Here is a 27,446-nt window from a genome sequence, read left to right on the forward strand (position 1 = left end):
GAATGTACTTCAAGTAAAGTACAAGTTACCTAAACCTACTTGAAAAAGTACTTTTAAGTACAATGTACTTAAAGTACTTCCCAACACTGATTAAAGTACACGCAAGCTGGTCAGCTATCATGACTGTAGTAACCGTGAGACAAGAATCATGATTACTTTAATCATGATCTACATATTGCTAGTACGTGAATAAGTGTGGAATAAAAGTGTCATGATAAAAGTGCAGTAGAATGTTGAGATTAGCTGCCCACTCTGCATCCTTCTTAATGCCAACAGTGATACTGCCTTTTGGGTTCCAGATCGTGAGGTACCCCTTAGTTCGCTTCGCAAAATACATCTGAGCTTGGAGTTGGTGGTAGTGGTCATGGCCTTTGTTCACAAGCACGCTGCTGCCATCATAACGTAGGCTGTAGTCCTTGGCGTCCTTCAAGTGGCATAGCAACGACCCCTCACGAAATTTCCATGGGCATTTTACTTCAAGAACAGCCTCGTCTCCAACAAGACCATCTGGTGATGCACCTAACAGGCCCGACTCGTGCAGCCAGAGCCCTGTTGGCGTTGGCGTCAGGCTGGTGGCTTCGCTAAATGCCTTGATAGCATCTGGTTCGTGGATGATGCCCCATTGGACAGCTTTTACACCTTCCAGTGAGTATTCGCCAAGTAGGTGACGAAAGAGTGAAGGAGGAAAGCTGTCGTTCTCACACGCCTTGAGGACTTTTCCAAAGTTACTCGCGGTCAGGCGTAGCTTTCTCTCCACTTGCCACAGCGGATTTGTGCGTTGTCCAGCTGTAGACTCTGCCAGCTGCTGGATCTCTTCACGTGACTTTGCGGCTTTCTCAACCAGATAGGCGGTTCGGTCGGCTGCCTGGGTGTATTCATCACTAAATATTAGGTCCTCAATAGTGACATGAATGGGCATGTCTGGCTCTCTGGACAACAGCCATGTGTAGCCAACTGTGGCCCCAAGAGCATCCAGGCGACTCCTAATCCAGTCTTTGTCCTCCTCACTAACGGGCCGATTCAGTGAAGCGGAAGTACATGGACTCGGAATCAGAGTCTCGACTGGTCCAACCTGTCTGTCCTTTGAAGTCGTCTTCATGGTCCATGTGCAAGCTCGATCTGTGCAGGAAATATTTTTATGAGCAAAGAGGAGGAGAGCTGCCATGTGATGGCATCGAAGGGAACCTCGAGGGCAGTTGCAGGTGGCCCTGGCCACAGTCTTGGGGTTCGTCATTTCAACCTGAAGAAAAAGATTTTTTTATAAAATTCCCTAGTTCAGCTCTATGTACCTGTCATTAGAATTTCCTGTTTGCAAAATCTTACTCAGCTTCACGAGCATGCTTCTTTGAAGCTTGACAGCGACATATAGCTATATCCCAATTAATTTTTTAAAATGTATTTATATGTTATTTTCTCAATTCGATAGATGAAAACAATTAAGAGGGGTCTTCTAAGTTGTCTAAAGTTCTTATAACTACAATGTATTTTACATTGAACTATATATTTTCGCGGTTTCAACGTAAATCAATGATTACAAGAGGGGTCTTTTTAATTGCGCACAATTAAAAAATCAGCCTTCTACAATGAAATTAACAACACTAAAAAGGGGCCCACTAGTCTACAGTTATTAAAATTACGATGCATTTTACAGGTTGTACTCGCATCGCGGGTTCGATGGAGATCTTCAACAAAAGATCACATCCACAAAATTTGATGTATACAAAAAAAAAAAAAAAAAAAAAGCAAACTAGTGCGAAATTGCGATAGACATGCGATTCTTTAATAACCTGACAACCTTAATAATAATAATAATAAACGACTTACCTCGACGGCGTACGATCTGTTTTTCATGCTGGCCTGCACTACGCCGGTAAATCACTTAAGATCGTCGTCGTAACTGATTTGCATGACATGGTTGGACTTAACGGCATTTTCACCCCTTTCAACTAAACTCGGTTCTTCACAGAAAAAAACGCACAATGCGGAGGCCTCTACTGCCATAGCGATGCACTTGTTTTTGCCGCAATAGACGCCCGCTGCAACCGTGTCGTCTGCTACCAAAGCAAAGCGAAGTGTAATACTCCCAAAATGGCTTTCATCGTCGGAATACGACACTGAGACGACAATAACATCTTAATAATTAGATATCAAAAAGTTAGGTTGCTTACAAAAAATTATTTACTTACTCGTAAGCAAACATTTAGCCACATCTGGAGTCTCCATGCATTGGTCCATAGCAACGTCCCTAGCAACGGTTTGTTTGGACCCAGACGCCATGTTGTGACGTCATCACTTACGGGGTCAATTGTCATTATATCAAAATATTTTACACTTCCCTTTGAATTCTATATATACGGGTTTGAATGTATCACTGTAACGAAGTGGTCATTCACTGCTGTCGCAACACTCTAGCTCCCGCCCCCGGTGTAAGAAGGCTCTTTAGGTGTAGAGACTCCGCTCTCCGCCGCGACCAGATAATGACACCCTGCGCGCTTCACTTCACGGAGCCACCCCTAGATGGCGCCGTAAGTTTCAGGCCATCCGGCAGCGTACCGGGCTACTTGTGCTAGCTGCCTGCTCGGCGTACAGCTTGCTTTCGGTGGCTACGGGTTCGCGTACGATGTGGTATGTAGGTGGGGCCACTATCATCTCTCTCAGCACACTGATGTTTACATAACCCGAAAAATGGCAGGCGGACAAACAAGAGTAACTCCCTAATACCAGCTGACGCGGGGGTCTACGAGTGAGAAAGAAATATCCCTCTGCTGTAGATAATTTCTAGCCTAGCTTACATTAACGTCGGTAAGCGTTTGTAAAATGAATAAACTCTGAATGCATCGCAGGTAAACGATAACTTGAGTGCGACCGAAAGAAAAAAAAAAAAGAATGCACAAAAATAAAGAATGTTTAACACAAACCTTGTTAGCGGATAATAAACTGAATTGTTTTAAGCTCCGTTCGCGTGACTTTTCTAAAAAAATATATATATTGGGTTCGCAAATTACTGTTAATTCAACTGGACAAATAAAAAAAAAAATTTTTTTCAACATGCGGGGCAGCTAACGTGATTATTCTTTTACATATTAAGGCAGCCTTTGAGTCCTGCTAAATTGAACTGCTGACCGAACTGGCACGAAGTTACACATTTTGCACGCAGTTTAATGAAAGCAGCTTTCTTTGAAAGGTTTACTTTGTTAGTACACTTACGTTGGCATGTAGCAGATTGCAACAAAAGTTTATAGTAACCACACTCGTCAAGGAAAACAAACCGGTTGTATTAATGGCACTTCTGATATAAGTATAATAATAATACAATCACAAACTTAAAAAAAAATAAAAGAAAATTGCTGTAAAAAGAGATGCTGTTCAAACATTGCTTAATGTATGACATACTCTATAGTTGCTTTTGGAGTTCTTTTCTACATTACGAGTCGCACAATCGGGACTCTTCCTTCTTCTCTAGAGACTACTTCTTTGCATCTCGGTTTTTACCTTTGAAGTCCTGTTGCATTCTCATGCGATCCGAACCCTTTTGCACGTTCGACTGAAACCAGAGAAGCGTCTGCCTTCCACGGAGGTGTCTGCATTCCACGAGAACGCCAGACAGAATCCGACCCTGAACAGATGGGCAGTCTGTTGTGTCTGCGTCTACCGCATGCAAGACAATCCCATACTAGTCGCCCTCAATTCGGAGAAGAACAACAACCGAGCATGTGACTGATGCATTCGGCAGACGTCTTTATCCTGATCGTCTCTTTTACTAATATTTTCATGTCATTGTTTTCCCTTTCTAAAATGTTCACGTTTCCCCAGGCTGGAGAGCAGTCGGCGTGTTCATTCAAATGTTTGGCCATTTCCAAGTTCGGATCTTTGGTTTTTTACATTTCTTTTATGCTCTTTTCACCATTGCAAAAAAAAAAAAAAAATTGGAAACAATTAGAGGGGGCGGAAGCAATGGGTGACTTGGCCCACGTTTCGGCAGAGGGCCGGCGACCGGATGGCCTGAACGTTTTGGCGCCCTCTAGGGGCAGGCGGAGAAAACATAGGAAAGGAGGGGAGATGATGTGTTCGCCGTTCCGACGGGGCGAGGAGAGGAGTCTCCACACCTAAAGAGCCTTCCTACACCGTGCTCCCGCCTTTGTCCGTGCCCTCCCGACGCAAGGGACTCACGTCTGGCACGCCCTGGCCTGCTGCTGGAGCTTGTGCGAGTGGATCTCCGCCTCCCGCACGTAGGGCACGGCCTTCTCAGTCGCAGGGCTCAGCTTCTCCAGGAACGTCTGCAGTTGGTCCACCATGTCTCGCAGACGGGCAGAGTTCTCACGCAGGCCCTGGGGGCAAAACGGGCCGGGGCGGTCATAATCTGGAGGTGCGTTGCATCGTCAAAGGTGCATTCCATATTCGCCCGCATTATACTTCACGAAACCGACGGGCACACTATTCTGGCAGGGGCAGTAGTGACACTGAATGCACCTCGTCGCTTCGCGGTGATGTTCAGCGCCATTTTGAGACATGCAATGCCATCTGGGATATTAAGAAGGAACTCTGCTTGAAGTTTCCGTTTCATTTTTTTTTCTCTTCTGCGAGGGGGCGTTATTTTGCGTGACTTTAAAGTTCCAAGATCGTGAGTGATCGTACAGGCACAGCGTCTTCGCTGCACGCCGACGCCCCTCAGCAACATCACCTGTCTCGTGATTCCGGTGCATATGCAATTAGTTTTCTGGATAAAAGTGGCAGCAGTGAGTCAGAAGATGACTTTCATTGGATCTTAGTTTCAATTGTGGCAGTGGGTCGAACCAGCAGGAATTATCCACAGGTGCCTGTCGGTACGTTTCGTGTTAGCTCGCTGAAGGCATTTCTTGCCTCCGTGAGCTTCTGTGGACACACTGGGTGTGTTCGAAACGCTTTATTTTTCACCTGCAGGGCGTCAACCTTACGTACAATTGGTTTTATGCTGTCAGCAGGAAAACGAGTGGAGTTTTCTCTGAAAAAGCGGCCCGGTCCTGACCTCGGCATCAGGCTACGGAGTAGCATGGAACGAGTTGGGTGGGGCTTTAAGGAATGGTACGGTCGTCACAAGGGCTGCAGAACAAGAGGTTTTGCATGGAAACTTTTCAAATTCGCAGGACTTGTTTCTAGAAAAGTAAGCTACAAAATATATGTTTTAATTTTTTTTACTCCTAATACTTTGCAAGGTACATCAAATCAAAATAACTTCTGCATTGGTTACACAAAATTTGACATTACATTTTTTGTGCTACATAATATCTTAATGACATTTTCGTTTTTGAAAAGAGAATTCCTTTAGCTACATTTTGGTATGCTTTGTACAGAATTATACCTAGTAGGGATATTCGCAGCTAAACAATTTTTCCTTGAGATCACCCCATAACAGCCTCTTTTCCTGTAGTAAGAAAGATTTAAGTTTACTCCACTAGCAAGCATATTATGTAAGATTCTGAGCGCATTTCCCAACACTCCTTGTGAAAGGCCATCGCTTTCAGTAAGGTAGCATGGGTGCTCACCTCATAGGCGTTTTCTGCGTCCGGGTAGTAGTCCTGGCAGGCCCGAAGGAGTTCCCTGGCCTCCTTCTGAAGTGCCTCGGACTGCAACTTGAGCTCCTCGCTTTGGGCAATGATCCCCTGAACCAAGCCACAAAGAATATTCAATTGGAATAATCCGCCAGCACACAGAGCCACCAAAGACGAGGTAACAAAATTCCATGAACTCATTGTAGAGTGACAATAACATACAATTTATCTCAATTGTGTTTCACTTGTCTTACCTATCTTACTAATCCTTTTAACTTGTTTTTGTACATTTTTCTTGTTTTGCCGTTATGTTTAGATATTTGTTACTTTATAATAATAATAATATTCTCTATTTTGGGTGCCCAAAAACAACCAGATCGGTCTTCCCCTTGGTGCACCAACACAAACAGCAAAACCAGCAAACAAACAAAAAATCCTAAACACACATAAAGTTAAGAGACAAATGTAAGATTATCCAAATGGCGACGGTACATTGAACAGCTGCAGATATATCAAGGTGGGGTGGAGCAATGGCGTTATAGAATGACTGAATCCGAGAGAGAGGTGAGGCATTGCACAGTGGGTGAACATAGAAGCAAACAAAATGTCCGGTTAGACGTGAATACAATATATTCTATATTGTACCCTACATAATATCCTCCCTTGGAGAGCCTTAAGGGTATGTTGAATAAATAAATAGATAAGAAGGTTTGAAAGTGCACTACACAACAAGTAACAATGCAGCTAGAAAAAATTGCAAAATACAAAACAAAACAAAAATCACATTATATTACTGGTTACATTAAGGGGGACACTACCCAAAAGAGTTAACTTTTGAACCTTTTGCTTATTATGAATTAAATTTACAGTATATACTGGCAGTTGTGAGGCAGAATGCAGTGCAAAGCTTCATCTGCATACATGAATTGTCAAATAAATTATAGTCGTTTTTATCAGAAACACACTGACTTTGTTTGAGAAAACTATCGTTTGAAAAATAATGTAATACCAAACGTTTTTCTTCACTAGATCTGTAGCAGAATGCCTCAGCGTTGACAAACGTGCATGCAAGATGCCATTTGTTTAGGCTTTTACTTTAGAACAGTTATTGCTACAGACGCCAGCACATGCAACGCGTGGAACACCATTCCCTGCATTCTCCTCGATGCTTGGGTAATTTAGCAATAGGTCTATTAAGTAGATAAGTTATCAATAGGCACCATTTTCAAGATCAGTAGACTCCCAGGTAGATAATAAAAGTTTCTCGAAGATTTGCCACTGTGCGACCAGCGTCGGCCATGTTTACGCTCGCACTGCCCTCTATTTGTCGTCAAAGTCAAAAAGCCAAATTGGATGTTTAGTGTTTATACAGCGTAAGGTCGCTCTGCCAGGGGGGGGGGCGACACTAGTTTACACTGTAGATGAGCAATTTTGCCAGTACAGTACGACTGCTAGCCTGGGTCTTTAACGTGCATCACGCAGTAGTGATACACGACCACACACCGGTACGATGCTCATCCAGATCGAAACGGGCAGGGGTGGGGCTCGAACCCTGGCTTCTGCAGCGCGAGCTTTCGCTCTACGCGCGTCAAGCTGGGTGTGCACTGTAGCCCACTCGGCCATTGATTCCCCCCTCTTAGTCGTCGTTCTCAGCTCTTGCCTGCCTAGTTTCCTTTCCTTCCTGTCTCCCGGAGGGGTGCTCCTGTTGTGCATGTCTAGTTTCCTCCAGCTCCTTAGGGCGGGTCTGTTTTGTGTGCTCAACAGCTTCGCAGGTCATGCACCTTCACACAGTGGAGTAACTTATGATTTCCGTGTTTTTTGTCAAATATGATATAGAAAAAAAAACATTTGCATACAGCAAGCTGGTTTATTAAGCCCCTCAATTAGCATAGCTGCGACAAATATGTCATTTACATGCCCCAGTTAATAAATATAGTTATATCAAAATTAACCGAGCTTAGAAGTGGACAAGCGGAAGGTTGGGAACCATGGGCGCCGACTACAAGGGACCTTGTTACCATGATCAATGGCAACATGAGAAAGAGAGGTCTGTGGAGGGCAACTGCTCTCGGAGCAACGTGATTTTTAATATGGTGCACTGCACGTTAGCATGGAGCAGAGCCTCTGGCTCAGGATGGCAGATGCACTCACCCTGAACGGGGAGCTGTTAGCCGTGTTCTGCAGGTGGGCCACCTCCCGCACCATGTCCTCGACCCTCTGGGTGTGGTTGGCCAGCTCGTAGAGGCGCCCCTCCAGCTCCTCCGCCATCGTCTGCCGCAGGTCCTCCAGGGTTGCGTCGTTCTGCACCGCCGGCAGCGAGAAGTTCTGCGCACGCTCCAGGCCTGCAACGGCACGCAGTGGGCACCTTCAGCAGAGAGTAGAGAGGCACGGATGTCGAGCACTCGGCGACTTATTACAAGGAGGATTAGCCAGGGCCAAGGCCACTCATCCTTCTATAAAAACAAAAGGAAGAGCTAAAAGGAGGGTAAAAAAAAAATTGACTGCATCTCCACGTGGTGAATGATGTTGATTGGGGTAAAGCTCTGGTGGTGCTTGTCTGCGCAGATGCTGAGCCGCAGCATGCCGAGCATTTCGTTCCTTTTCATCCATGTCAGAAAGAGAATGTGTAGTATGGAACGTGGTTATATACGCATTTGAGCATTTGACCGCAGCGCCTTCTCGTCTATTAACGTTGAGCCAATGCATGCAAAGTTTAACGCAATTATATACGCATTTGACCGCAGCGCCCTTTCCTGTATAGACGTTGAGCGGCTACATGCAACCTTTCATCCATGACACCCCCAGCTCTTAAGCTACTACCAGATCTCAGAGCCCTCTACTCGTCTTGCAGTCGTGGCCGAGTGGTTAAGGCAATGGACTAGAAATCCATTGGGGTCTCCCAGCACAGGTTCGAATCCTGTCCACTGCGCAAACTTTTTTTTTTTTCATTTTTTTTTTGCACGAGCATGTGAGCACGTGAGCTCACGAGCACGAGCACCAGCAAGATCGATGTGAGCACGGACACCGGACGGACAAGGCTAGACCCTAAGGAGCTTTGCCCCTAAAAGCCATCACTTCAACAAATCTGCAATGATAATATTAAGGCTAGGTTGCAGCAGCATACGTGACATCACAGTTTACACTGGCCTATTGTCTGTCTGAAATTTTATTGCAATTTTATTTTGCTCTTTAAATACTAGATAGCATTATTAAGGTCACCCTTTCTTCGTGTTGGCGCCGTGGATGTAGCCTCGATGGAGAAGAGCGATCAGTCGCCCATCTGTTCTTGGACTGAGGACTTCTCTCGGTAAATGCTCAACAGAAGAAAAGCAGACCAAAAGCAATATGAAAGCTTTTGCTTGCAGCCTTTGTATATCACCAAAATCCTGCAGGAGCGACAACGGCAGGTGCAGCTTGGTGAAAAAAGAGCAGCGAGGGACTCGGCTGCCAAAAGGAGAGTGTTGGACCCAGTAGTGACACAAAGTCAGTCGCTCTTAGTGGCCGCCCGGCAGTTCAAGTGCCAGTTTACATATATAACCCATTTAGTATGGCGATAACGTCCAAGACAGACTGGTTTTAGACGGACGGGAGCAAAAAAGGGGCTTCTAAATGCTACAACGCCTTAGGTAAATGCCAAAGACTGCTATTGAACAAATATTCTAATAGTTATAATTAACAATACACTATTCAATATCTGCTTCGAGATGAACTGCGATATTCTCGCTTTTACAGCGTACCTGTTAAGGGCTAGTTTCCCCAGGATCGTGTCCACCAGCAAAGAAATGATGACACCGAACTCTGGACACCTGCTGCCATCTATGAGCGATGGCGGCAACCACACAACTGCTTGCCGCCGTCGCTCGTAGATGGCAGCAACCTTTTTTTCGGAGGAAGAAAAGTGGGAGTGGAACGAGCGGCGATGTGCGCAACAGCGTGAATGGTTTCGCAATTGCTGCGAAGCCGCTATCACCCAAAGTTCCACCGCGTCGAACGGCTCAGATTCCCTTGGAATAGAAGAGCAGATTGCTCGCCTGGAAAGACATCACCGAGAACAGAAGCTACAGCTCCGCTGCTCTTCCTTCTTTACTAAAGTGGAAAGGCTGAACGTTTTTTTTTTTTAGTGCGGAAGCATTAACTGTCCCATGGAGCGAGCCGATGTCATCAGCCGTGCGAAATGGCAGATAAATTCGTGAAGCCACGATTTGAGGCATCCCAGCTTTGAAGCCGCATAAAACGCCACACAAAACGGCCAATAAATGAGGCCGCCGCGCGTCAGTTTCAATTAGCACCAATCCATGGCGCTGCCTGCCCGCATCTCCAGCGCACTAATAAATGGAATCGGCTGGCGCGCTCGGGTGGCGGCACGGCTGCCGGAGCATGCCGGCCGATTCCTGCAGCTGATTCTGTGCCACTGCGGCACGGCCGGTGTCAGCGAGGCGCGGCAACTTCACGAGGACGTGTGCAAGAACGACATTCATACTTTCGCATTCACAACTCATAAGAAGCCTTTTTTGTTGCCAAATTGGAACTTGGAAAAATAATATTTGCATATAGCAAGCCGACTTATAACACCCCTCGATTAGGATAGCTGTGACAATTTTGTCGTTTACATGACATAGTTAATAAACATAGCTATAAGAAAATTAACCAAGCTTAGATGCGGACAAGTGGAAGGTTAGGAACAACCTGCATGAGTTGAGCTGGAGTTTTCTTTAAACGCATGGCACACGGTAGTGGAAGGCTTCGAGAAACTATTCGATATTCGATTTAAAAATATTCGGTCAAAATCGCCATTCGCTTCGAAATGGCTTCCAACTCAAGATTCACTCTTCGCACAGGGTTACTAAAGAGACAGCCAATTTTTAACTCGGCCAATTGTCTACCACATGCTAAGACGACAAAAATAGCAGGTGCCACATCTTTGCAGTAGATTTGGAGCCATCTTAAATCGCCGGCGCGGTTTTCGAAGCGCGTGTCCGGTTGGCCGACGGAGGCAACCTTAGTGCCATTAGAACCAAAGCAATGGATCGATTCATCGCGGCGGCGGAGAAGTGAACGAAACACCCACCTTCTCTGGCCTGCGCCAGCTCTTCCTCTGCTTCGGCGAAGGGCCTCATGAACTCGGTGGCATTGAGAAGCTCCACGATGCGGGTGGCTTCGTCGAGCAGCGGCTCCACGTTGGCGGTAGAAGTCGAGCCCAGGCCCTCGGAGAAGGCTGTCAGGCTGCTCAGAATGTCTAAAGAGACGGGGCAGAATGGAGCAGCTAGAAGAGCTATGCTTCACACTTTTGGGGGTTTATTTTTCTTAGTTTGGGGCTGTTTTTTCTGGGTTTATTTTTCTTCTTGGATTCAGTGTTTTTCATAGTAAATTTTGGATGTCAGGCAAAAAATCTGCACTTATGGGTGCTTAAGTTAAAAAAATAAGACATGGACGTCGAATTCCTCGCTCCTCAACGAAACAAACGCGTGATGCAAATACTTGTAAAACATCCTAGTACCGATGAGAAGATGAAAGGAGAAAACTGGCATGGCACAGTTCTTGACGAAAGCAGCTGCAATGAGGGTCAGTTCGGGGGGCTGTCCCGGGTCAGTACAGAATAAAGCTGTACATAAGGCTCTTCTTTCTCCAAAGCTTACTGGAATTCTCTCATCCAAGGACAGCTCCAATTAGGGTTTCTTTGGTGTTTCCTCCAATTTTTAGTGCAAAACATTCTTTGGCTAGGAGCTCTGCATTTCGTGAAGCCCAAAAGTAAAACCTGGATCAAAGTGTGGCTGTAAGGCTTGACACTGATTCGTTTTGAGCGGGGGGAAGAGGCCATCGGCAGTAAAAGTGCGTTTGCACTTAGTGAAAATCGCACCCAGACCTATAAGATTTATTAAGTGGGCGTTTTTCCAGCATGTCACAACACGTCGGCGTAAGTAGAGCTGCTATTTGGAAGAAAAGCCCTGCAGGGCGTCCACTCTGCGTCTGGCAGATGTCAACTGGACACCCTGTCACACCTTTTGAAAACCCGGGTCAGCGCCAGGAATCGAGTGCACATGCCACGCATTAAGCCAGCTCACAAAAACTAACGCACAAAAAGAGAGCATAGATGCCACACGTTTAACATGCAACACAATTGCCCAGTTTTTCACAATGTTTCAGTCGTCATCGAAAACATCGAGCCCTACTTACGACACACATTATCTGAAATTTCAGGAAATACGCCGTATCTAAAGTGCGAAAAGCCGCATTTTCAAATCGTAATGGCTGCCCATTGCACCCGCTCTGCACAGGCAACAAAATGGCAATGCCCGCAAGACAATCGGGGGAATACAGTGCCGATACGCCGAGCGTAGCTTACTCAGTGGGTCTAGTGAGGAAGACACAAATCCAACGAGGGAAAGAAGGAAGCGGTTGTCAAGATTAAAAAGACACCTGGCTGACCCTTAAATCTCACCAGCCGCTTTCCTTTCTACCCTCGTCCACGCTGGCTTCCTCGTTCGTCGGCCGTCGTGACACGTCGTCAACTACTTCGACGGAAGCAGCCGAGCTTTAAATTAAAACGCACAAAACGGTACCTCGCATCTCCTGGACCGTCTTCTCCACGTTGAGCTCTTCCCGGTCGGCTTCCAGCCTGGTCTTGTACGCCGTGTGGATGTTCGCCGTAGCCGAGAGCGCCAGGCTCGAAGCCTGCACGAAAAAGAGCAGAAATCGTCGGTGGTTGCGCGCCCTCCCCAGAGGTACAGCACCCGTTACGCGTGGCGTGATTTACAACGTCTCGGTTTGCCGATTCCTCCATTTCCACCCGATCACGTTGCACGTCTGTCGCGCCGGCGTGATCCCAGCGGTGGCGGAGCAGCGGCATGAGCTGCAGATGCCTGTTCCGCTGCAGCTCGTTTAGCAGCCAGACGGTCGATGGAAACCGAAGCAGACCCGAAATGGGACACTGGGACGGCGGGGACCGTTGTTTCCAATCGCCTTTTTTGCCGGCATTTCTACCACCAACCGTCACAATCGCGACATCCAACAGCATGACAGACCGTCTTCTGCGACTTAATCTGAGGCCACATCCCAGCCACTTGCAACACACAGAGAGTGTAGTGCAGTAAACACACCAGTCAAAGGCGTGTTCCAGGCGTTGTGCACCCGAAACGCGTCTCTGACCGGTGAGCTTGGCATCCCATACTGGCAATGCATCAAAAGCGGCTCCGAGTGGCAACTGGCGTTGCAGAAGCCATCATGTCGTGCTGTCGGACGTCGCGATCCTGACAGCTTGTCGAAGAAGGTTGTGGGGATCGTGATCCCTGAACATTCTGTCGCGTCAGCGTTTTGGCGCGCCGTGGCGGCCGCGCTGACGTAGCGAGAGGTGGCACTGCTTATCACTGAGTGGCTTCCTCCTTTCCCCCCTGGGGGCGATTTTCGTAATGAACCCCCGCAGAAAGGAGATAGACGTGTCGCTCCTTGATTAGCCACTTCGCCCCGCCGTTATCTTAAAACCAGCGAACAGCGAGATCTTTCTCTCTCTTCTTCCTGGGATTCGGCGGCGGCGACAACGGGGAACCGCCCGGCGCACCGGTGAGCATTTACCTCGTCCTTTGTATCTTTGTGAACGACTGTTCGGCCGTGGGCGATTTCCACACCAACGGCGTTCACCAGCTGATAGCCGCTGTTTTCTTATTTGTTTCGTTGTTAATAAACAGAGTTTATCACCGTCACCAACGTGACTGGTGTCTGATTGCGCTCAAAGAGCAGCATGCCATGCGAGTACGAACTCGCTTCGTGGTAGAGCGTCTCACCGCGAACGTGGTACTCCCAAAGGCAGTGGCCCAAAGGAGAACCACAAGGTCTGGCAAAAAACTAGGAGCGAACGCATCGCAACTAATGGCCGCCGAAGCTTTTGTGGAGAGTCAAGCCAGAGAGCAGCCTACCGCATCTACCTCCGCTTTTGTGTGGATCGTGGGAGGCGACAACACTTCATGATGTGAGTGGGTGGACGGAGAAGCTTTCCAGGCACCATAGTAATGAAGGCGAGAGAATGACTCACGTCCTTGCGCACTGTCGAGGCCAGTGCTTCCAGATCGCTGACGTTCTGCGCCAGGGGGCTCACGTCCAGGGAGGCGGGCTTTCCGCTGAAGCTCATCAGCTGCTCCTGTCGAGGGAAAGAGCGTCTTATTTTATTTTCTCGTAGTCTCGCAAAGCACGGAGAGTACTCTGTCGAGAAAAAGAGGCGACAAATTCGGTGCACCAACGTTTGCTCTGCACGTGGCATCGCAACGGCAGTTGTTAGACTTTGCACAAAGCGAACGCGCCGTCGGGTAAAGTTCATTGATTGTTTGCGGCATACGGTGAAACACCACTAAAACAAACAGCTGAAGAAAATTTTGTAAACTTGCCCAGCAAAACAGCACTATGTCCACTGCATCCAATTAAGTGAACTCCCACTTTAGCAAACTTTTTTTTTAGGTCCCTCAAAGTTTGTTTGAGTGTTATTTCACCGTATTTGCTCCATGAAGTCCGGCCTCAACATGGTACTTGGGAAGTATGAGCCCATTTCAGATAATATATTCAAAGGGACCATACCATTGTGAGCATAATAAAATTTATATATATCCAAATATAAAGCTGGGAACATTTGCCATTATTTTCCCTGTTCGTTTGCATGTAAGGAATTGTTTATTAGCTCGATCAATGACAGAACTGAAGAATTGGGGCTGTATTTGGGTCGCTTAAAGGGGTACTACAACAAAATTTCGGCGCTCATTTCTTGGTCTATATGTGTTCAAAGGAGCAGCATCACATCGAACATACCAATATCTTGTAAAAAAGGCTCGAAAAGAAATTTTAAGACTAATTAAACGATTAGCAAAGAGCACCTGATGGATGTCACTAACGCCTCGCTTGTAATGTCCGTCTAGGAACCTTGACAGCTAGTGACGGAGGTTGTGTCGCCTCCGGCCACGACGAGAGAAGGGGGAAAGGAGGAACTCCCCTCTTCCCGAGAATGCCTTTTGTGTGCCGTAGTAGTCGTTATTGTCCCCCTACAAGATTATAGAAGATTAACCCGTCGCTCAAAATTCGTACAAAAGCAGCCGCTTCGGTGGCTGGAACGACTAGGCCATCCTCTCGACGTCAGCCTCGCCGTAGCTTTGCTCGTCTTGAGACGACCTACGTCACGATTGCGTTGGATGTCACGTGGTCTCCGCTGGGCCTTCTCCGAGCGCTTGCCAGAGTGGGCCGTTTATAACGAAAAATACAGCCACCAGAATCAATATACAAACGTGCGATTGTCATTTACGGATATTAGGAATCATATTCAACCTATTTTTGAACACAACGGGAATCTTTCAAATATTGTTGAAGTATCCGTTTAAACCCAACAGTACTCCGTTTTTTCCCCCTTGAGAACTAGATCGGCAGCATATGCCGGAGCCATTTCATTCAACAAGCCGACTTCTCGAGCGCCGGCTCGTCTTAGCCATAATAAAAAGTGGTATGTATAAAAACTGAGTACCACCCGAAGCTCTTTTATCTCATCAGCTGCTCCATCAGACGCAGTCGATTACAAAAGAAGGAAATTTGAGCGAGCTGGAAAACACTGCCTTTGTGACCAATAATACACAGAGCATAGGTGTCCACCATGAAATCCGGTGAGATTTGAAGCCTGAAATACCAAGAAAAAAAACTGAGGTACACCTAAGCACTTCTTATGAGTTGTGAGTGCGAAAGCATGTGCATCATTCTTGCTCTACGCGTGTTGGCGCGCCGGCTGGCGCTGACCTGGCGCTGCGTGTCCGGCGAATGGGAGCCTGGTCGACGTGCGCTAGCCAATGGGATCGAAACGGCGTAAAAGGTGCCATGGCTAACCGGCGAATGGGAGCTAGCTTGATTTGGAGAGCATTTAAGAGCCGTTTGCGTGGCTTCAAAGGTGATGACGTCGGCTCGCTTCATGAGACAGTTAATGCTTTCGCATTCAAAACCGAGTATGCACCCATGTCTCAATAAGTGCCCACCCCTTACTACAGAAACATTTCAAATATAAGCCGAGAAAATATGAAGCGTCCATCCCAACAAACTTCTGAGCCCACCGAGCTAACTGAAGTGCTTCACCACACTGGATGCCTCTTCAAGAAGACAGCGCGATGCAGTAGAGCAGGCTTGACGAGAGTGCCATGTCTGCTTTGAAAATTAGGGTTTTGCCAGACCCCTATATATCTCCTATACTGTTCAATCGGATCAAACAAAAACCTGCCCTACCACGTAGCCCTTCTGCTTTTCTGCTTTCAAACCGAACAAGCACTCATCCCCATATTTTTAAATGATCTCCCGTACAAGAAAACAGTGCCAAATAAATGCCAGGGCAATGATAGACAAAACAGGAGCACTCTGTACTGTTTCTGTCTATTTTTTTCCTTACGTTTATTAGGTGCCGCTTTCTCGTACACGACAGACCTACCAGCCCAAACCACCACTTGCTATCTTTAACTTTGCATGACGCTTGCTCGGTATTTTACGGTATGTTACATGAAACAGGTCCAGAGCGCCTACGCAAACTTCCGCACCTGAGTGCACCTAATAACATTGCTCTCAATAACTCAAGAAAAAAGTAAGCTTTGCTCACGGTTCATACGTAGCGCGAGGTAGTTCTTACAAGATTTGATTGTGGGAGAAGGAAACAATGCTCTTGGCCTTTGGAATTTGTATGTCTTAATTGATAAAATAATTTACAGCTAATCTAAATGCCACCAAGATATATTTTAATTTGCTACATAAAGAAGAAAATAATTGATGCTCCGCAAGGAGCTGCACTTTTAAGGCGTTAGCGTTATAGGGCCAGCCAACCTCAGGAGCTGCCCAAGCACAAAATGTGTAGGTAGGTCAGTTTCTAACCACTAGACGATTCCGAAAAAGAGCGGTGACCGGTGCCAGAGATTGAACCCGCCACCGGCGTGGAAGCCGAGTGCGGTGCTGACCGAGCTACAAGCCCAGCACGCAAAAACGGGAGGAGCAGAAGCAGGTGGTGTAAGGTGGCACGAAGAGCAGAGGGGTGGAAAGAGCGAGAAAGCGTGCTTCACTTCTCTAGGTGACCCAGAAAATTCAGTGCAAAGGCTTTGCATCCGGGGGGTGCTGAAGGGAAGCGCGCTCAGTGTCAGAAAGAGACAATGGTGTGATGCAATTCGTTTCCATAAGAAACCCTGCCCCAGGCACCATCCAAACTATAAGCACCGCTTAACCTTTAAAGCTACAGCATTTAAATGCGATTGGGAGGTTGACCAAACATGCCGCCAATTTTGATGACTACAGTTCTTTGGGGAAATACAAGTACATCCCATAATTTGAAAGAAAGACGAGGGACCCACTTTCAGGTCGTGCGCAGTCTGGTTGACGAGCTGCAGCCGCTGGTTGGCCAGGTAAGTGGAAGAGATGTCACGCATCTCGTCCCCGATGTTGTCGATCATCTGCTCCAGGCTGTCCGTGTCATCCAGCAGGGCGTGCACGCACTCGCCACACTCTGCGTCCCTAAGCAACGCACATCGGTGAATTGTGCTGTGTGCACATTTAGACGGCAAGAAGTGAAGACAGCCCCAATGTACATCTGGTCCCTACTTTCCTGCAAAGCACTTGGGTGAGTCAATCGCTGCAATCCATAAAGAGAGCTCGGTAAATGACAAGGCTGTAAATACAGTCTAAGCTCGTTACAACAAACATTTGGATATAACATACCGATCTATGAAGTTCGGTTGGTTTTCCTTTACATGCCATTGACTCAACTTCATATCTGATACAACATACTCCTCTTACAACAGACCGAAATCTCGGTCAAAATCAAAGTCTGTTATAACCAGCTTAAACTCTATGTTTAGGCTTAAAGAACTCTTTGCTGAGACAGTAGGTGCGATGAAACGTCATGCCCAGTCGCGCAGCGCACAATGCTTTTTAAGTCTTAACATATATCCAGCCTCATCATTTGCCAAGCTCGCTCTGTAAATCAGAACGACTGGAATGTAGACTTTTCAGATTTCTTAGAACTGTAGCTGAGAAATTTATCCAGTGCAGTACAACTGCCAACCTGGGGTCTTTAACGTGCACTGCGCAATGGTGACAGACGACCGCACGTCGGTACGATGTTTGTAAAGATAGAAATGGGTAGCGGTGGAGACTGAGCCCGGGATCCCTGGGGTCTGCAGCACGAGCATTCGCTCCTCATGCTACGAGCCGGTATGCAATAACACACTCGGCCATCCATCGCACCACGCATAGTTCAGTCTAAATATTTTAACTGCTTCTTCAATTCTACTGGCTGTAATGCGCAACGGTTCCTTTACCACACGTGATGTGCGCAATAAAACTAAAGCAGACGAGAGTAGAAAGTTGGGCTTGTTGGTGATTCCTAAAGATTAAAAAGCGCGACAGGACAACGGACACAGAAGGAGACACAGACACAGTGCGTATCGCTGTGTCTGTGTCTCCGTCTGTGTCCGTTGTCCTCTCATGCTTTTTAATCATTAAAATAAAGCAGTTGAATTATATGTGCCACCCAGAGAGGTTGTCAGCCTATGACAAACCTTAAAAAAATCTTTTTAACCTTTTGATTTATACGATTGGTTGCAACGTTTACGTGTTCTGTCACAGAAGGACACCTACTCCTTTTGCTTCCTTTTTTCTGGCACTTATTCTTTGAATCTATAGGGTGCATTCATCTGCAGGCATCTGTCTTAGGACGATGACATGAGGTCATTCTGCAACATAACACGACGCGTCTTTCTTTTCTGTGTTCAAGGATTCTGAAACTTTGTGACAGACCCCCCCTCTCTCTTGACTGTCAGCAAAGAAAACCCCTCCCACTAGAGGCAGTGGTACAACAAAGCAGTGCACAAGCCTAGAGAACATTGTCAACAGTAGTGCAGATATTAGGAAGCCTGACGTCACTTGACAAGGTGACGCCACGTCACACCATGACATCACATGACATTGCGAACTCTTCATACATTCACAAAACCCTCACAATGTGACCACGCATTTAAGGCGCCCTATTTGAGCCTGTCATGGCTGGTGAATGGAAGCCCACCCTTGCAGCCCTCGCGCTCCACGAAGACCCATCGGTAGGGGCACCGGTCACACTTGTCCCCTTCCACGCCGGGCAGGCACCGGCACTGGCCCGTCTGCTGGTTGCACACGGCACCCGCCGAAAACTTGGCCGCACAGTTGCACGCTGAAACACGAGGCACATTGTTGGACGACATTCGGAGAGCATCTGCCACATGAAACGCCCTCCGACGAACCATAAAAATTACTTTTCCATGCAAAGCACTGAAATATGATGCCAGGACACTACCCCAAATATGTTTTTTCTATAGAGTTTCTATAAAAAGCAAGCTCGAACCAAAACCAGAGGACAAGGACAGAGAAGAATGTGATGTCAGACTCAAGAAGTCCTTGGGGTCATTTCAGTCCCCTGAACCTTTTTGTTGAAAGTTTATCTAAATTGACATGTTTTTCTGCATTTCAGTGGTAATAAAATTGTGCGTTATGGATTTTATATATTTATTAATGAATATGTATCTGACTCAGGCAGCCTATTACTTCTAAGATACATATTGAGAATTGAAGCGCTCCCCTGGGCCGACGACTTTGTTGGTGATGGTGAGATTGTTTAACGAAAGCCAGGGCGACTGGCTTCGACGAAATCCATTCTCTAACTGGCTTTTTTGCTCCAGCTTGCTCTCTCTACCCATCTGACCTTGTTTTTTAGAGCCAAACGACAATCCCTCGCAGTCACTATTCGGCATTCAACGCTACACATTACTTGATTTTCTTGAGGACCTAATTTTTGCCAATTTCGCAACTTGAACAATTTCGAAAAACATCTTTTACGCGAATATATCACCCCACGGGGAAAGGGGTAATATTCGCCCCTTTCCCATAACATTTTACTCCAAATCGCAAAACTTTGTGCCTCCAAAAATGACTAAATATTGAGCTCGCAAAGCTAAAGTTCTTTACAGTATCCAACAATATAACAAGGTCTGCACCCTCATCGTTATCATACATGACTAAGGAAAAAAAAAGTGGGGGAAGCGCCAAACAGTGGATTCTCCACAGGTGGTTTTTGCACAAAATCAAAGTTCAATCACTGGCCACAAACAATTTTTCTCGATAGTTACGCCCTCATAGTTGCGTTCCTCTAATACTATTACAGGCACCCATAAATGACTTGTCACTACAGTAACTGAAACAAGTTTCAAACAGGTGCGTTTAATGTCCTATACTGCACGAGCATGCAAAGTGGTACAAAAGCGGCAACAAATTACAACCCAGGAGGCAGTGGCAGGGTCCGCCAGTGGTCGCAATTCTCGCTGTTGGTCTCAAAAGTGCGAGCAAAGAAGGCGAAGCTACGAACGGGTCGCCACTGTCACAGCCTTTCAATTCCTGGCTGCCGGAGTCTCCGTCGACTGACCCTACAGCAAAACAGACGTCCACCATAACTGCTGCTTCACCCCTGCTTAAATCACAGTCAGCAACTAAACGCGACATCACGAGGCGGAAATTGAAAAGCCAAAAACGAGGATTGAAAAGCCAAAAACGAGGACACGACGAACACATGAGGCGGCACCAAGAGGCGAATATCGGGAAACCAGAAATAAAGGCGCAATGAACGCCACGATTGAAGATGCGCCGGTATTGTGGGCGCTCGCGAAAGAGCCACTCACAGATGCATCCGTCGGCCGAATAGCGCCAGTGGCCCGGCTCGCAGACGTCGCAGCGCGGCCCTCCAGCCCCCGGCTGGCAGGGGCACTGTCCCGTCTCCAGGTCACACTGCTTGGACTGAGAGGCCAGGCTGCAGTCGCACGAGCGGCAGCCTCGGCACTCCGAGAACCCCCAGTGGTTGGGCTGCACGGCCAGACACACGCCCACTCACTCACCGCAAGCCCAAGGGCGGTTTGTCCGCCCAAAATGTTGAGCATCCTTAAAAGGCGGGCCAAGAAGAACACGCCGGTACTTTAGAACTTCTAGGCAAAACAGCGATGAGGAAAGAGCCACTGGGAACAAAACCAGCAGCATGAGCTTCAACCATTTCAACTGGCTGACATCCTTCCTTCACTGCAGAAATGACACGTAAAAGTTTACTGCCGATTAAAATAACGACCAGAAGTCCTTTCATCTGGTGCCGAAACCCAGAAATGAGGTGCTATAGAAAGAACCCGGTCGGTCAACTCGAGAGCATCTTCAGCAGCCAACAAAGGCCTAAAATATGTCCCATCAAGCCACGACTGACCATTCTTGAAGCACGTAAACAGAAACTTTTCAGCTCTCAACAAATGTTACATAAAAAACTTTCAGCCTTTCCACTCTGGTGAAGAAGGAAGACCAGCAAAGCTGTACTATGGTCAGACGACCTCAAGGACAACTTGTTGGACGACTTCTTAGACGACGCCTACAGAAATTCAGCCTTTCCACTCTGGTGAAAACCAGAGTAAAAAGGCTGGAAACGTTGCCGCCATCTATGAGCGGCGGTAGCAACCAGACAACCGGCAAGCCAGTTGTCTGGTTGCCACCGTCACTCACAGATGGCGGTAGCTGTCCAGAGTTTTGTGTCATCATTTGTTTGCTGACGAACACGATGCTGGGGAAACTAGCCCTTAACAGCTCCGCTGTAAAAAGAAAGTAGTTTTTTGAAGCACATTTTTTTTAACACATGCAGTTCGACGAGATAAATCTTTTGGCGTTTGAATTTTTTTAAATGGTCCACAAACAGAGAGGTTATGGTCATAAGATGAGAAGCTGATAAGCTCGAAAATTACTCCACTAGGGAAAGCACTCCGACACGAGTATGCCACGGCACCAATACATATGCTCGTTGACGATGACACAAGACATCTGTTTCTCATTTGCATCATACCGATTCCATGGGTTTACTCTAGGCACGAGGGGATTTTGAGTTCAAAGCGAATTTGATGCGGATAGTGATTTTGGCCGAATATTTTCTAATCGAATATGGAAGAGTTTCTCTGAGCCTTTCACTACTGCACCATGCTTAAACGAAAATCCTGCTGAACTCATAAGGGTGTTCCCAAGCTTTCACTTAGAAGTCCATTTCTAAGCTAAATTCATATACAACTATATTTATGGACTGCGGCCTCAGAAAGTTTAATGCCTAAGGTTTTAAACTTTTAGAGATACCCCGATATACCTACCGTAGAATACTGTGCATCCACCCATTCCGCACTAAGCGCCTACCCTCAAAATTTAAAATATCTGAAAAAATATGCACAGGACATATATATAAGGGTGGTTCAAGTGACCAGGCTCGACCTAAAATGGGCCATATAAATCAACGCCTGCATGTAGCCATGTAAACTTTTCGTCAAAGGTGTATGTGTTTCACAGGTCGGTTTTTTCTTGTAAAATTACAAAGTGTAGTTCTCTTTTAGTAAAAAAAATTGGGCCAAGAAACCTGCCAGGGTCTATGGCGGACGGCGACCCAGACGACCAAGTCCAGTAGCAGGGTGTGTTTTGCGTTCGTATTGATAGATGGCGTCGGAGAGCAGCGCCTAAAGGTGCAGCCGACCAGCGAAAGATAGCAGACGAAATCCGTTGGCAGAAAAAGCGCCACCGTTATGCAGACGCGTTTCTTTACTTAAGTTTTGCTTTTATTGTTTGCATTTATTTTTTAACCGAAGGTACACTTCAAAAAGATTATATTCATTTTAATAAACCACGGTGGTCGCGAGCCGTCGCAATCAGGAGGGAGCGCCATCTATCAATACGAATGCCAAACACACCCCGCTACCGGAACTCTGTCATCTGCGTTGCTGCCTGCCTTAGACCCTGGCAAGGTTCTTGGCCTTAATTTTTACAGAAAGAGAGCTACGCTTTTGTAATTTTACAAGAAAAAACCGACCTGTGAAATACACCTTTGACGAAAAGTTTACATGGCTACGTGCAGGAGTCGATTTTTACGGTCCATTTTAGATCAAGCCTGGTGACTTGAACCACCCTACATGTAAAATTGATGACCTCACATGCGCCCATCCCCTATTTTTTCGCGATTATCTTCAAATTTTGAGTACCTGCTTGATCGGTATTTTACGGTAATCGAGGGGATTTATACTACATCTTTGTGCATAAAAAAAATCTTTTCTTCAATCTCGTATTTTATGTACAACGAAAAGGCAGTCACTAATGATAAACGCAGGTTGCCCTCTAATATATGCTCCTGCATAATAAGCACAGTCTAATTCTTTTCATTTTACCGCTACACAGATGATAACGTTCACAAAGCTCACGCAACTCCAATATTTACTTTTCCAAGCGCTGATCGCGGCAGCATAGCCCCATTGAGCAGGTTTCTTACCAAGCACCGGTACGCTCCGGAGAAACAGCACCCACGGAGCTACCTTCTGCGGGTGCTGCTTCTCCACGGAGCACCAGTGCTCGGCAAGAAACACAGTACTCGGGATTGACCCGCCGTCATCAACACTGAAGAAATATTAATATCACAGTCACCTGGAAGCAAATTTTGAATAGTGTATTAATCGAAACTATTATTTGAAAATTTCTACGATCCTAGTCAATCCTAAGCTGTTTTCCCATCAAAAGATAAAATGTTATTTGTATGCTTCCAATGAAACTACAGTTTTCATAGAGACGTATCCTCGACTGTTCCTTTTTCTTCTACTTTGAAACTTCCTCTTTTCCTGCCTCAGTCTCAGGCTAACATCAGAACAGTTTTCACTCGGCCAAATGGGAGGCCACCACGAGACAGCGTATACCACTCATACTGCCAGAGGGTGCAGGATGACACAGTGATATTGCGGTGATGAGCGGTCAACTACGGCAGCTTACTGCGCAACAGTCGCAGAGGCTCCCTTCCACGTTGGAGTGGCAGTTGCAGGTGCCCTGGAGGGGATTGCAGGAGTGCATGCCGCACTGGTTGCAGGAGCACTCTGCGAGAGAAAGCACGCAGGCTCCCGTTACACTGCCGGCAATGGATGCAGTTGCTTCAAAGCTACGGGGCCCTCTTACACAATAAACGATCGAGTGCAATGTTGCGAGTAAATGCCTGCGTATGTAATCCCTTTACAACATTTCATGTTACAATGTACCACAATGGGCGTTACGATGTACTGCAACAGACATTTCGAGCAACCTAGTTTCTAAGATAAAAGAACCCTTACGCAGGTTCTTTCTTTTTAAATGGTGATACCTCTAAAAATTACCCCCTGCGTCATAAGTCCCGCAACTTCTCACCCAATGATGATGCCACTATTACAGAACACTTTGTAAGATACTAAACCTGCAAATACGCTATCCTTCACAATATCTGCACAGTAACAGTGCACAAAGGTTTCATTCTCACACCCTAGCGAAGGGAAGCATCTTAATTTAAGATGTTTCCATTCCCTAGTTGGACTGTCAGTTGGAGCAGGCAAGCGCTTACTGCGACAGTCCTTGACCGAGATGGTGTCGCCGTAGAATCCCGGAGCGCACAGTTCGCAGGCGGGTCCGGACGTGTTGTTGAGGCACAGCACGCACTCCCCCGTCACCGAGTCACAAGAGGCCGGGTTGGCCGGGTCAATGTTGCCGCTGCACTCGCACGGCTTGCAGCTGCTGCCAATCACGTCGGGCTCGCCAAAGTAGCCCGCATCACAGCTGCATGGAAGACCGGTTTTTTCATTTAGCCAAAACTCTGTGAGCCTGCTTTGTGACTGTGCAACAAAGATCGTGCATGCATGAAAGAAAAATAATTAAGGCTCAAAAAATTCACATATCCAGGATAAACTGAATCTCTCGTGAAACTCTCGGTAAAATGCCTCTAGACCAACATCAGGGTGTTTACAAACAAGTCCGTGTTTGCCAACGCCAGGTGTGAGCACTGCGTGTGCACAGAAACCAGATTCACGCATAAAGTATCTGCGCCCGTAGCAGCGTCATGGCAGTGGTGCGACGTCAGTCGTGCGTCTATGCATGGGACTCGTATGTCAAAAGACCAAATACGTGCAGAATGATACATTGATAGACCGAAGCAGCCAATGAGCCTATGCCAATAGAAGGTATCAACAGACCAATAGGTCATCAGTTTTGTCCATCCAAAGTTTTGCTCGAGTTTGCAGTTGTTCCAACACACTCCGAGATGCCTCGGCCCATTAACAGGTTAAAACAAGACAGGTCATGCTTACACGTCGCAACGAGGTCCGTAGTAGCCCTTCTTGCAGTTGCAGCTAATCTCTTGTCCGCTCGGAGACACTTCGCAGCTGTCGGCGAAGCTGGAAAAGAAATAAAAAGAAGCGGGTGTCAAGCAGTCGTCTTCGATTTCCTGTCACTGGAACTCACTTGTTGGAGGGCAACGGGATCGGGCAGGCACAGATGAGGCAGTTGTCGTGGTTCCCCCTGGTGGCATCCCCGTGGTAACCGGGTAGGCACATTTAGGGACCAATATTGGATATCCCGTACAGCTTTATTTCTTTATTCGTTAAAAACATAACTTTCACACCTGCTGTCTTAAAGAAACTTGGCACTCTTCGTGCACAAACTTAGTGAACATCTCACTCGCCTCCAAATATCATCTTTGCAGCAGTCCTAGGTTTACAGTGACGAGCGAAATAAATTTCCCACTCGGATCAATTAAGGTGGCGGCCCTCTTTGTTTTTCGGAAAATTACTCCAACTCCTTTTTCGGCCGCAACTAGAGAAAATACCCCTAATTACGACTCAAACTCAATATATAAGAAGTGGAGAACAGCTAAATGCCCTTCTGCCCCAGCACTCATGCAACGTCACCCTCAACTTATCAGCTCAAAAAGCAAAAGTTTCGTCTGTGCGCGCTTCCGCCGCCACAGCTTGGCATGCGAAAAGGCGCCGCAGGCTGCTGAACGCGTCTCACAGTCGAACGCCAGCTCCTCCGCTAGCGGCGCTGCTCGCGTTTTTCAAAGCGCCCCCTATAGTTCCCGCACGGAGTGTATAGGTAATTTTCGTAACTAAAAAGAGTGTAAAGTTTTTTTCGGAGAGGCCTTGTACAATTTTTAAACAATAAGGAACTGATAGTTAGCAATAGCTGTACGACAAAAGTGTGTAGTCAACAACTGATAGAAGTGATGCAGGTAAGTAATTGTAGTCATTCAATGTTCAAGGAATGAATTATGCACATGACATATTAGCCCTAAGAAAGGCCATCAACTCCGCAGGTTAGCCTCCAAACAAAGCAACCTGATGATGAAGCGTTTTATGGTGCAAAATGCACCAAACTAGGTTACACATCACATTCTTTTAGTATGACATGTGACCTGAGAGACACGTGTTGTATTGGAACTTGTGTAACAGGCCAGTGCTAGAAATAAAACTGTGTAATCAATCGAACAAGATGAGAGGATGATCTCCCGGCGAAAGAACAGGCTGAAAGGGCACAAAATATCTAAACGAATCTCGCAAAAACGATGGCACCATTTTTACTCGGCACCAGAACCAAGCCATGGAATGGGTGGGATGGACACAACATCTGAGCAGTGTGCAGAGCGCGGCGGAAGCAAAGCAGCCCGTGCAGCGCACCTGTCGGCAGAGCAGGTTGTAGTTGCAGTGGTGGAAGTTTGCCCTGCCCGTGGCCAGCCGGTCGGCGCCCGACAGCACCAGGTCTGCGGCCACAGAGCCGTCATTGTCCAGCGAGTGGTAGAAGAAGACCAGGGCGTGCGGCCCGGCCCTGGGCACTCGCAGGTCCAGCCGCAGGGACCCGTGGTCTTCGTCCAGGTGAGCCATGGGCCCGCTGTGCAGCTCCTGGGGACGACCGCCACAATGATGGGGATCACGGGTCTTATGACGCAAAAAAGAACTGCTTTGTAGGCTATACTGTGTCCAAACTAGGTTATATTGCTGCGAACGGAACAGTGATGGAAGCATACACAGCTACGACACGGGATAACTGCGTATGTATATACATTTATATGCATATTTATAAAAAGCCAAAAGGAAAGCATTGTTATCATTTTGATATAAGAAGCTAAGGATGTGTTCTCTTTTTCGTTAAATTTTTGTGCTCCATATAGCGTGCAAGAGCAGACGCTGATAGATGCTTATATACCGTTCCGATGTTTACAAAATCACAGCCAGCATGCTATCTTTTCCGCCGAGCACACGCTTATTCATTGATTCGGAAAGCGAGCAAAGCACCCACCATGCGCACGAATATTGAGCACTGCACCGGCTTTAAGCCCTTTGTTTACAAACTACTCGGCTATTGAACACCACACAGCTCAGCTCGCGATCTTCATGGCCTAGCATGCGCATGTTCGTGGCAACAGAAAGCGAGTAATGCATGCATAAGTACGAACATTGAAAACTGTACCGGTCAAAAGTCCTTCTCTGCCTACGATTGCAATTTGTACATGATCAAACGATAGTCATCATTTATCCACGTCTAAAGAATGGATTGCACGAAGCGAAGTTTAACAGCGAAATTCTCGCTGCTAAACTCCATCGCAACGCACTGCCTCCTATTTGTTGTCACCAGACGAGCCCGGTACATGCAATCAAGGTGCCGGTTGTACTGGCGACTCCATAACTTGTGACAGTACAGAGGTTGTCTGCAAATGAAGACAACCAGCGTATACAACCAATGCACAACGCAATCGACAAATGTGGCGTTCACGTTAAATAGGTGCATTCAAATGGTTGAAACGTGGTTCTAACTTTGGAGCCAGTTCTACATCACTGGCTCATGTTCCGCGAACAATATCTACAGCTCGCCTAAATCGACGGTCAACAACTTGTGTCCCAAGCCAACCCTGAGCTGCATACCCAACTGGGAGCAGGTCGTTTGTTCCGGAAAAGTTTAGCACCATCTAGAAGGAAGAGACTACAAATAAATTGCCGGTGAATCCCTCTTAAGAAAGCACTGTTTTAGTACGAACTTCAATGCAAATTCAGCCCGCAGCGGTACTATAAAATT

General features: G+C 46.8%; 3 protein-coding genes across 3 annotated transcripts in view; all 3 read right to left on the bottom strand.

Moving 5' to 3' along the window:
• Positions 1-1,732, bottom strand: LOC121047676. Its single transcript, XM_040503130.2, has one exon. The coding sequence runs from the start codon at positions 1,232-1,234 to the stop codon at positions 179-181; it is 1,056 nt and encodes a 351-aa protein (XP_040359064.2). The 5' UTR covers positions 1,235-1,732; the 3' UTR covers positions 1-178.
• A 2,434-nt stretch (positions 1,733-4,166) lies between these two features.
• On the bottom strand, positions 4,167-20,241 carry LOC121834196. The gene is made up of 9 exons (XM_042287940.1): positions 20,219-20,241; positions 18,577-18,720; positions 16,868-17,019; positions 13,555-13,659; positions 12,089-12,200; positions 10,597-10,764; positions 7,680-7,870; positions 5,523-5,639; positions 4,167-4,328 (listed from the first exon to the last, which is right to left on the bottom strand). Exons 3-9 carry the CDS (start codon positions 16,964-16,966, stop codon positions 4,167-4,169), a joined length of 954 nt encoding a protein of 317 aa, XP_042143874.1. The 5' UTR covers positions 16,967-17,019; positions 18,577-18,720; positions 20,219-20,241.
• Positions 20,242-23,366: 3,125 nt separating this feature from the next.
• Positions 23,367-27,446, bottom strand: part of LOC121834201 (laminin subunit alpha-like) — a gene marked incomplete at its 5' end in the record, with an annotated part of 39,950 nt that continues 35,870 nt past the window's right edge. Inside the window, 5 exons of the mRNA XM_042287945.1 lie at positions 23,367-23,455; positions 23,950-24,161; positions 24,689-24,775; positions 24,843-24,899; positions 26,054-26,275. Of these exons, the coding sequence (XP_042143879.1) occupies positions 24,731-24,775; positions 24,843-24,899; positions 26,054-26,275 (324 nt within the window). The remainder of the gene's footprint in view (positions 23,456-23,949; positions 24,162-24,688; positions 24,776-24,842; positions 24,900-26,053; positions 26,276-27,446) is intronic.

This window comes from Ixodes scapularis, unplaced genomic scaffold, assembly GCF_016920785.2.
Source record: "Ixodes scapularis isolate PalLabHiFi unplaced genomic scaffold, ASM1692078v2 ptg000597l_1___fragment_1__unscaffolded, whole genome shotgun sequence".
Classification (NCBI taxonomy): Eukaryota; Metazoa; Arthropoda; class Arachnida; order Ixodida; family Ixodidae; genus Ixodes; species Ixodes scapularis.

Excerpts from the sequence above, each read along its gene's own strand:
- LOC121047676 (XM_040503130.2), bottom strand. The coding sequence starts at position 1,234 with ATGACGAACCCCAAGACTGTGGCCAGGGCCACCTGCAACTGCCCTCGA.
- LOC121834196 (XM_042287940.1), bottom strand. The coding sequence starts at position 16,966 with ATGATCGACAACATCGGGGACGAGATGCGTGACATCTCTTCCACTTAC. Across the intron at positions 12,201-13,554 it reads CCTCGACAGTGCGCAAGGAC|GCTTCGAGCCTGGCGCTCTC; the intron begins GTGAGTCATTCT and ends TTTTTCGTGCAG. Across the intron at positions 7,871-10,596 it reads GCTGGCGCAGGCCAGAGAAG|GCCTGGAGCGTGCGCAGAAC; the intron begins GTGGGTGTTTCG and ends GTGCCGTTGCAG.